General features: G+C 30.4%; 1 protein-coding gene across 1 annotated transcript; it reads left to right on the top strand.

The window, feature by feature from the left end:
- Positions 1-6,930: 6,930 nt before the first annotated feature.
- On the top strand, positions 6,931-11,349 carry LOC139844319 (carotene epsilon-monooxygenase, chloroplastic). Its single transcript, XM_071834542.1, has 9 exons — positions 6,931-7,466; positions 8,890-9,186; positions 9,440-9,637; positions 9,749-9,850; positions 10,180-10,320; positions 10,411-10,518; positions 10,672-10,754; positions 11,017-11,179; positions 11,277-11,349. The coding sequence occupies exons 1-9, from the start codon at positions 6,978-6,980 to the stop codon at positions 11,334-11,336; spliced, it is 1,641 nt and encodes a 546-aa protein (XP_071690643.1). The 5' UTR covers positions 6,931-6,977; the 3' UTR covers positions 11,337-11,349.
- The last annotated feature ends 333 nt before the right edge of the window (positions 11,350-11,682 follow it).

Raw genomic sequence — 11,682 nt, 5'->3', positions numbered from 1 at the left:
AACGATTATCGTTGTAAAGACATTTAATGTATATATATCATATTAAGAGATATTCATACATGATAATATCATGATAATATAATAATTTAAAATTTCATTTGATATTATAAACATTGGGTTAACAACATTTAACAAGATCGTTAACCTAAAGGTTTCAAAACAACACTTACATGTAACGACTAACGATGACTTAACGACTCAGTTAAAATGTATATACATGTAGTGTTTTAATATGTATTTATACACTTTTGAAAGACTTCAATACACTTATCAAAATACTTCTACTTAACAAAAATGCTTACAATTACATCCTCGTTCAGTTTTATCAACAATTCCACTCGTATGCACCCGTATTCGTACTCGTACAATACACAGCTTTTAAATGTATGTACTATTGGTATATACACTCCAATGATCAGCTCTTAGCATCCCATGTGAGTCACCTAACACATGTGGGAACCATCATTTGGCAACTAGCATGAAATATCTCATAAAATTACAAAAATATGAGTAATCATTCATGACTTATTTACATGAAAATAAAATTACATATCCTTTATATCTAATCCATACACCAACGACCAAAAACACCTACAAACACTTTCATTCTTCAATTTTCTTCATCTAATTGATCTCTCTCAAGTTCTATCTTCAAGTTCTAAGTGTTCTTCATAAATTCTACAAGTTCTAGTTACATAAAATCAAGAATACTTTCAAGTTTGCTAGCTCACTTCCAATCTTGTAAGGTGATCATCCAACCTCAAGAAATCTTTGTTTCTTACAGTAGGTTATCATTCTAATACAAGAACTTCGAGCCATCCAAGGATCCGTTGAAGCTAGATCCATTTTTCTCTTTTCCAGTAGGTTTATCCAAGGAACTTAAGGTAGTAATGATGTTCATAACATCATTCGATTCATACATATAAAGCTATCTTATTCGAAGGTTTAAACTTGTAATCACTAGAACATAGTTTAGTTAATTCTAAACTTGTTCGCAAACAAAAGTTAATCCTTCTAACTTGACTTTTAAAATCAACTAAACACATGTTCTATATCTATATGATATGCTAACTTAATGATTTAAAACCTGGAAACACGAAAAACACCGTAAAACTGGATTTACGCCGTCGTAGTAACACCGCGGGCTGTTTTGGGTTAGTTAATTAAAAACTATGATAAACTTTGATTTAAAAGTTGTTATTCTGAGAAAATGATTTTTATTATGAACATGAAACTATATCCAAAAATTATGGTTAAACTCAAAGTGGAAGTATGTTTTCTAAAATGGTCATCTAGACGTCGTTCTTTCGACTGAAATGACTACCTTTACAAAAACGACTTGTAACTTATTTTTCCGACTATAAATCTATACTTTTTATGTTTAGATTCATAAAGTAGAGTTCAATATGAAACCATAGCAATTTGATTCACTCAAAACGGATTTAAAATGAAGAAGTTATGGGTAAAATAAGATTGGATAATTTTTCTCATTTTAGCTACGTGAAAATTGGTAACAAATCTATTCCAACCATAACTTAATCAACTTGTATTGTATATTATGTAATCTTGAGATACCATAGACACGTATACAATGTTTTGACCTATCATGTCGACACATCTATATATATTTCGGAACAACCATAGACACTCTATATGTGAATGTTGGAGTTAGCTATACAGGGTTGAGGTTGATTCCAAAATATATATAGTTTGAGTTATGATCAATACTGAGATACGTATACACTGGGTCGTGGATTGATTCAAGATAATATTTATCGATTTATTTCTGTACATCTAACTGTGGACAACTAGTTGTAGGTTACTAACGAGGACAGCTGACTTAATAAACTTAAAACATCAAAATATATTAAAAGTGTTGTAAATATATTTTGAACATACTTTGATATATATGTATATATTGTTATAGGTTCGTGAATCAACCAGTGGCCAAGTCTTACTTCCCGACAAAGTAAAAATCTGTGAAAGTGAGTTATAGTCCCACTTTTAAAATCTAATATTTTTGGGATGAGAATACATGCAGGTTTTATAAATGATTTACAAAATAGATACAAGTACGTGAAACTACATTCTATGGTTGAATTATCAAAATCGAATATGCCCCTTTTTATTAAGTCTGGTAATCTAAGAATTAGGGAACAGACACCCTAATTGACGCGAATCCTAAAGATAGATCTATTGGGCCTAACAAACCCCATCCAAAGTACCGGATGCTTTAGTACTTCGAAATTTATATCATATCCGAAGGGTGTTCCGGAATGATGGGGATATTCTTATATATGCATCTTGTTAATGTCGGTTACCAGGTGTTCACCATATGAATGATTTTTATCTCTATGTATGGGATGTGTATTGAAATATGAAATCTTGTGGTCTATTATTATGATTTGATATATATAGGTTAAACCTATAACTCACCAACATTTTTGTTGACGTTTTAAGCATGTTTATTCTCAGGTGATTATTAAGAGCTTCCGCTGTCGCATACTTAAATAAGGACGAGATTTGGAGTCCATGCTTGTATGATATTGTGTAAAAACTGCATTCAAGAAACTTATTTTGTTGTAACATATTTGTATTGTAAACCATTATGTAATGGTCGTGTGTAAACAGGATATTTTAGATTATCATTATTTGATAATCTACGTAAAGCTTTTTAAACCTTTATTGATGAAATAAAGGTTATGGTTTGTTTTAAAAATGAATGCAGTCTTTGAAAAACGTCTCATATAGAGGTCAAAACCTCGCAACAAAATCAATTAATATGGAACGTTTTTAATCAATAAGAATGGGACATTTCACACACACTCCATTATATATCGTCCTTTGATTCCTACAATCATTCAGAAACTAACATTTCACTATCTATATCCATTAGCAATTACAACTGCTTCAATTTATTAAATAATAATAAAAAAAGGGATGAACACAGGTATATACCCTGTTCGTGTTTTAATTTTTAAAAAACCTTATTTCGAATTTAATTGCAAAATGTATTAATGCAGAGTTGTGAGGAATAATCTATTCAAACTATCTATAAGTTTTTAGCCTTCAATTTCTCTTATCAAGCTTGAATTTTTCGAGTCAAACTTTTAAAACAAAAAGTCAAACTATGTGTTCATCACGAAATTCGAGTCTGTTAAGATTTTTTATTTACTTATTCATTTTCTGATATTTAAACAACTATCACAAGTCATTTTCTGTTTCATTTAAATGTCTTAAAACTAAAACATTAAACTCAACTAGAGGAAAGAATTTTAATTTGGTCGACTAGTTAAAGGGAAGAAGAAGAAGAAAAAGAAACAGAATAATAAATAGGTTAAAACAAATTAAATCTGTATTAATTCAGGAAAGGAATATATGGAGGAGTGGTCATCAGTGTTTGCGTGGTAGCTAATGGTCTCAGGTTCGAGCCTGGGCAGTGGCGTATTCTTTTTAAGCTTGTCTTCAAAGGTTGTATCTTATTTTTGTTATTATTGTTATTATTATTATTGTTATTATTATTATTATTATTATTATTATTATTATTATTATTATTATTATTATTATTATTATTATTATTAGTTAGTGTTATTATTATTATGATAATTTTGTTATCACCCCTAATATTTGGAAGTATCATTATCATTAATCAAATTAAGAATATTATCATTTTCGTTATTATTAGTATATGTATTATAATTACAATTATTATTATTATTATTATTATTATTATTATTATTATTATTATTATTATTATTATTATCATTATTAAAGTTATGATTATTATTATCAATTCTATTAGATGTATCATTATAACTAAAAATTTTAAAGTTATCATTTTATCAAAACTATCACTTTTATCAAAATTTAACATTATTAGTAAAGATATTATCTTATCCTTTATTAAAATTAACATTTTATATAAATATTATCATTAATAAAAGGATTAGTAAAATCATTATTATTATTACAAATAAATATTACAAATGTATTAATATAAAGTTTTAATACATAATATGATATTTCTAAACATCAATATAGGGTATTTATAATAAATGATATATCATATACTTCAAATTTTGATATATACATAAATTTTTAACTATCTAAAATATATAAATGAATATAGTTAATAAATTATTAATAAAAGAAGTATATCAATAATATAAATATAAGAACTGGTTAATTGTCATCATGCATTTTAATAGAAATACAATTGATATAGGTTCGTGAATCCGAGGCCAACCTTGCATTGTTCAGTATCGTCGTGTGAATATTTTTACTACAAAATATTGTATTGTGAGTTTCATTTGCTCCCTTTTTAAATGCTTTGCAATATATATTTTTGGGACTGAGAATACATGCGCTGCTTTTATAAATGTTTTACGAAATAGACACAAGTACTCGAAACTACATTCTATGGTTGGATTATTATACCGGATATCACCCTTTTTAGCTTGGTAGCCTAAGAATTTGGGAACAAACCCCCCAAACTGACGCGAATCCTAAAGATAGATCTATTGGGCCTAACAAACCCCATCCTAGTTATGGATGCTTTAGTACTTCGATTTTATATACAAATGAGTGTACCTGTATATTTGGGGATATTCTAGATGCATTTGTTAATGTCGGTTACCAGGTGTTCACCATATGAATGATTTTTAATTCGCAGGTTATGCGTACTATTTTATTACACAGGTTATGTGTAATATAAAAATGAAATTTTGTGGTCTATTAAAATTATAGAAATGATTGATTACGATAAACTAATGAACTCACCAACCTTTTGGTTGACACTTGAAAGCATGTTTATTCTCATGTATGAAAGAAATCTTCCGCTGTGCATTTGTTCATTTTAGAGATATTACTTGGAGTCATTCATGACATATTTCAAAAGACGTTGCATTCGAGTCGCTGAGTTCATCAAGATTATTATTAAGTCAATTATAGTTGGATATATTATGAAATGGTATGCATGCCGTCAGCTTTCGATGTAAAGAAAGCTTGTCTTTTAAAAACGAATGCAATGTTTGTAAAATATATAATATAGAGGTCAAATACCTCGCAATGTAATCATATGTTATTGTATTCGTCCTTATGAATTAGGACGGGTCGTCTCATTTGCCACCATCACGCCAATATGGCGCCACAACGTGGCATGATGGAAGCAAAATCTGGCTGTTTCGATCGTCGCGTCACACGACGATGAGGTGTGAAGGGCACATGATGGATTCTTACTCGTTCAATCCATTTTAACCGTTAAAAAGAATAAATAAAAATAAAAAAAATATTTCAATGGCTAGGGAGCATATAATTTTTATAATATAAAAAATTTACCTAATAACTCATTTTAACACACAATTTATTCATTATTGTATACATTTCTTCTCACTCTCTACATTTTATCAACCATATCATAATCATTTTATAAATTTCTCGTCACTCTCTTTATCACCAAGGAACTGATTCAAGTTTCGATTAACGTACATTACGGTTGTAAATTCGCGTATAACTGGGAATTATATGTTGGCAGGGAAAAGAAATCATTTAATGATTTCGAAGCTACTGACTTTGATTTATTAAAGTCGTACAAGTTTCTAGAAGAAGAAATACCGATCGTATTTTTGTATATTGTGTATTTCGACGAAGACAAGAAACATTTTTTTTTCGTTTGCGGATATCGTATGAGATGCTAAAAAAGAACGAGCCAATACACGCCCTTGTCAAATTGAGTTTTATCTTGTACAATTATGCCAATCGAGTCATAATCGGGTCCCTTTCGATCTGAGTAGTCTCGAGTCAGACAATGTGAGTCAGGACTCGATTGAAAAATATTAAATTTGTTTATGTAATCGTATTATTAACTTTTATGACTTTAAATTATTGTTTTTATTTTTAGGAAGTTTTAATATTTCATTTTGTAGGACTTTTAATGAAATGTAATCGTTTTTTGTGTAATAGTTTTAAATTGTTTGGACGTTTTAATATTTTATATATTGTGAAATGGTTTATATTTTTAGGACGTTTTAATATTTTATATATGTGTTTAGTTAAAAATGAAACTAATAATAAATAACTTAAACAAAAAACGAAAATTAAATAAAAATTTTAGAACACATACTCTCTATCATACTTCATCACCAATACAAACTCCATTACGTTTTACACTATCAAAATTACTACATCAACACTATGCTACAGAAACACACCATCACAACTTATCGCCTTATCACGTCATCACCATTTTTAATGGTGTAAATTTGGTAAGGGAGTGGTCCGATTAGTTCTCGGCTAATTTTGACTTGACTGGTTTATTTGGTCAAAATAGTCAGATGTTTAATATTTAATTTGACTGATTTATTTGGTTAAAGTTGTCAGATGGATGTTTAATGTAGTTGATCAAAGTCGAATTTATTAGTTTATAATAGAATTTATTCTATCATAATCGATCAAAAAAGGTGTTGATTAATATCTCATTAATCTACGACTTAATCAATAAATCCATACAAACCGACTAGTCTTCAACTAGTTAGATCTATCATCATAGGGAACAATGTTATTAATATAAGAGCATACAAACTATACTTATATAGTTCATTCCGTTCTAAATAAATAGTCTCAAGACAAATAGTACGTATTTTAAGAAATATATGTATTTTTTGTTACTTTATACATATATTTTTTGTCATAATTGAGGGCATTTAAAATTTAATTATTATTTTTTTTTTATTAATTTATAAACGTACATCTATTATTCTATTAATTTGTTACGGTTCAAAATGAAATATGATACGGATTATATTAAATTTGGTAGGGAGTATCAAAAGACTTAACTGTCCTAAAATGTACACCAAGTAGTAGTTAAAGGACTAGTATTGAACTTTGCTATAAATATCAACAAAATTGGCAAACAGTGAAACCGACTTTTGGTAGAAACGAACACGAACCATTTCCAAGTTTCATTATCCTCTCACAACATGCTTTCCGTACACTCACTGTCACCACTATCAACCACCGCTCACCGCCACAACAACCACCGTATCTCCGCCGTTACACCCAAAACTCCATTTACAATCAAATCCTCACTTGAAAACAAACCAAAACCAGAACCCATTTCAAAAAACGGATCATGGGTCAGTCCGGATTGGCTAACAGCAATAACCCGGTCAATATCTCTGACAAAATCAGATAATTCAAATATCCCTATTGCAAATGCACAGCTGGATGACGTGTCTGATCTTTTGGGTGGAGCCCTCTTTCTACCATTGTTTAAATGGATGAATGAATATGGGCCAATTTATAGATTAGCAGCTGGGCCAAGGAATTTTGTTATTGTTAGTGATCCTGCAATTGCTAAACATGTTTTAAGAAATTATGGAACTATTTATGCTAAAGGACTTGTTGCTGAGGTGTCTGAATTCTTATTTGGCTCTGGTTTTGCCATTGCTGAAGGTTCACTTTGGACGGTATCTTTTTGCAGTAACTTATTGTAAAGTTGATGTTTTTATGTAAATTTTATGTTGGGTTTGGTTCAAGTTTGGATTTATTTTTTTTTAGGTTGGTTGGTTGTAGTTATAACTGTGCTAATTTTTCTTGAACGTGCATTATTTCGGCCTAAATAATTGCAGTAAAATTGGTTCATTTGACGTTTACATATGATTTTGATGGTGGATTTTGTTCATCTTTAACTTTTTTTTATAGGTTGGTTGTAGTTATGATGATGCTAAGTGTTACCTAAACATGTACTACTATCATTTTGCCTTAAAATTGCTGTAAAATTGGTTCATTTGACGTTTACATATGATTTTGATGATGGGTTTTGTTCATCTTTAACTTTTTTTTTTAGGTTGGTTGTAGTTATGATGATGCTAAGGTTACCTGAACATGTACTTTTCGCCTCAAAAAATTGATGTAAAATTGGATCATTTGACGCTTACGTATGACTTTGATGGTGGGTTTTGTTCAATTTTTGCTTTTTTAGGTTGGTTGTAGTTATGATGATGTTATGTTTACCCGAACATGTATCATTTTGCCTTGAATTGCTGTAAAATTGCTTCATTTGACGTTTAAATATGACTTTGATGGTGGGTTTTGTTCAACTTATGCTTTTTTAGGTTTGTTGTAGTTATGATGATGCTATGTTTACCTGAACATGTATCATTTTGCCTTAAAATTGCTGTAAAATTGGTTCATGTGATGTTCATATATATAACTTCGATGGTGGGTTTTGTTCAACTTTTGCTTCGTCTTTTTTAGGTTGGTTGTAGTTATGATGATGCTAAGTTTACTTGAATGTGTTTGGTTTTGTCTTAGAAAATTGCTGTGTTCTATATACGATTTTGATCCTGGATTTTGTTCAAGTTTTAATTGTTTAGGTTGGCAGTAGTTATGATGATGCTAATTATACTTGACCATGATTTAGTTTGCCTTGTAGCTTTTGTGATGTTTTATATTGGATGTTTAATATCTTATATATGATTTTGATGTTGGTTTTTCATTAAGTTTGATATATATCCGTTGGTTAGTTGTAGCTAAAATGATGATAGTATAGGTTGTAATTTCACTTACACATATTTCAATCGCCCATAAAATATGTAAATTTGATGTTTGTACTTGGTTTTGATGTCGGCTTCTGTTAATGCTATGATCTTCTTAGAGTTAGTTGTAGCCTTGTAGTTATAATGTAATAGTTATAATTTTATAATGTAGCCAATTTACTTGAACATAGTTAGTTTTGCATAACGCTTCTAAAAGAGTTAATTTGATATTATGTTTGGAGATGGGATTAAACGTTATTATGATATGTAATTTTTATTTATTTATTGTTGTCTTGAAATTGTTCCAATTTGTTTTATTTAGTTATTGAGTTCAAACTCCAATTGTTTATAGGCAAGGCGCAGGGCTGTAGTTCCATCGCTTCACAAGAAGTACTTAACAGTAATAGTTGACCGTGTATTTTGCAAATGCTCCGAGAGGTTTGTTGATAAACTCAAATCGTACGCGCGCAGTAACACTGCTGTTAACATGGAGGAGCGGTTTTCACAATTGACCCTTGACGTTATTGGTTTGTCAGTATTTAACTACAATTTTGATTCCCTAACTTCTGATAGTCCTGTTATTGAATCCGTATATACTGCTCTAAAGGAAGCCGAAGCCCGTTCAACTGATATCTTACCATATTGGAAGGTAGGTGTTTATTATTCCCTTTTCTTAATTTATTTTAAAAATAGACGGTTGTTTGACTTTTTGTGGTCAAATTAAGTACTCACTTTTTTCATGGTTGTTGAGGATATTTGCAGTACTCCCTTTAACGCAAGGTTCAAATCCTTATTTACTTATCTATTTATAGGAAGTAGGAACTAAAATGAAAAATTGGCATTCGGGAAATAGGGTTGAGTTTTTGAGTCAAACTTTGACCTTTGATTGTTTTTTGATGTAGATTAAAGCACTATGCAAGATCATTCCAAGACAAATAAAAGCCGAACAAGCAGTTACTATAATTAGAGATACCGTTGAAGAGCTTATTATAAAATGCAAAGAGATAGTCGAAAAAGAAGGTGAAAAAATTGATGATGAAGACTATGTGAACGATGCAGATCCAAGTATCCTCCGATTCTTACTTGCTAGTAGGGAGGAGGTCTGCAAACAGTGATCTAAATCGATTTTTTAAATGGAAATATGATCTTAATCGAATTGTGTTCATATAATTTGGTTTCTGCTAATATCAAGTCTTTTATATTATGCTCAGGTTTCAAGTGAACAGTTACGAGATGACCTTTTGTCGATGTTGGTTGCTGGGCATGAAACTACTGGTTCGGTGTTAACTTGGACTACGTATCTTTTAAGTAAGGTACCCCTTCACGTTTTTTTAAAACTCGTGATTGATTCTTAATGATACGGGTCACTCTAAGTACGGGTCGAAATGGGCTGGGCTGCGCCGGGCCGGGCCGGTTGGTTTGCTAATACTTCTTCTTCCATATCTTTTGCAATCTTTATAAATGATGAATGTGCTGGTTATGATTACATAAATAATCTGAATAATTAACTGTACCTCTTTTTGCTAAAAATATTATTGAACATTTGAGATAAAACAGGATCCAAATGTACCCACATAAATGGGTTCAAATTGTCACTTCCACATGACACAGTAAATTTGGATTTTTATGTTGAATCATGTAGGACCCATCTTCTTTAAAGAAGGCTCAAGAAGAAGTTGACAGAGTGTTACAAGGCCGACTACCAACTTATGAAGACGTAAAAAACCTCAAATTCATAACACGATGCATAAACGAGTCGATGCGTCTCTATCCACATCCTCCGGTACGTCATATATCGTGTAATTTATTCAATTATTTTTTAATTTAGCATTAATTATGGTTCACCATATTTTTCTGACCTCATCTTCCTTAGGTCTTGATAAGAAGAGCTATTATTGCAGATGAGCTTCCAGGAAATTACAAGGTCAACCCTGGTCAAGACATCATGATATCAGTGTATAATATCCACCATTCATCCAAGGTGTGATTGTATAACTACATCAAAAATTAAGCTGTAACCTGCAAATATATATTTTTACATCACTCTATTTGGCTATTACAGTTACATATTTTTGTTTATTTGATATATCTTTTATATATGTATCAACTGTACTCGCTGTATTGACTTTTTTAGGTTTGGGAAAGAGCAGAAGAATTCATACCTGATAGATTTGACTTGGATGGGCCTGTGCCAAACGAATCCAACACCGATTATAAGTAATTTTTCGCGTTTTTTCATAGCATGTTTATCTTTAAACATATTACTTGTTACATCAAAAATTGTTTTATGGATTTGTTACGACATTATCATTCACATTGTTCTGGGTGAATTTGTTTGGTGAACTGCCACATTTTGAACTTTTTTGGTTTAGTTTTTGTATTTAATAAATAATTTTTTTTGTTTAACAATAAAACCAAATTAATTTATCTATTTTTCATTAATATGTGTTTATCCTAACATGGAGATGTTTTCTTGTAGGTACATTCCATTCAGTGGTGGCCCACGAAAATGTGTAGGGGATCAATTCGCAATGCTGGAAGCGATTGTTGCTTTAGCGGTGTTTTTACAGAACATGGACTTTGAGTTGGTTCCGAATCAAAAGATCAACATGACTACCGGTGCCACCATTCACACAACAAGTGTAATTTTCTCACTTTAATCTTCTATCATCATAGTTTTAATAAGAAAAAAAAAATAGTGTTTTTTACTGATAAACTAGACGCATACGGGTTTTGCAGGGTTTGTACATGAAAGTCAGAGAACGGAAAGTTAGTCGTACGGCCATATCTTCAGTATAGATTGTGTACTTATTATATACATACAAAAGGTTCAACGCAATTCTAAAGTTGAAGTATCTTTATTGTTCTTATTAATATTATATTATTTTTCATTATAAGTGTAGAGCTGGTAAACATTGGATGTAACATATTACTCCTATATACGAATTGATGTTAATTTGTATCGACTAAAGATGTTAAATATACGATTAGATACTGAAATGCAACTGTACATACATTGATTATTGTCAGTCAGGCAACGATGTATATAATAGTGAGTCCGTACGCCATGCCATATGAAAAATGTACTTTGGACTTGGTAAAGTTTACAAGTTTTTTAGTATCAAAACTTGCAAATTGATTGTCA

This window comes from Rutidosis leptorrhynchoides, chromosome 4, assembly GCF_046630445.1.
Source record: "Rutidosis leptorrhynchoides isolate AG116_Rl617_1_P2 chromosome 4, CSIRO_AGI_Rlap_v1, whole genome shotgun sequence".
In the NCBI taxonomy this organism is placed as follows: Eukaryota; Viridiplantae; Streptophyta; class Magnoliopsida; order Asterales; family Asteraceae; genus Rutidosis; species Rutidosis leptorrhynchoides.
The sequence above is the reverse complement of the archived record's forward strand: the minus strand, read 5'-3'. Positions and strand labels throughout refer to the sequence as shown.

Excerpts from the sequence above, each read along its gene's own strand:
- LOC139844319 (XM_071834542.1), top strand. The coding sequence starts at position 6,978 with ATGCTTTCCGTACACTCACTGTCACCACTATCAACCACCGCTCACCGC. Across the intron at positions 7,467-8,889 it reads CTGAAGGTTCACTTTGGACG|GCAAGGCGCAGGGCTGTAGT; the intron begins GTATCTTTTTGC and ends AATTGTTTATAG. Across the intron at positions 10,755-11,016 it reads GAATCCAACACCGATTATAA|GTACATTCCATTCAGTGGTG; the intron begins GTAATTTTTCGC and ends GTTTTCTTGTAG.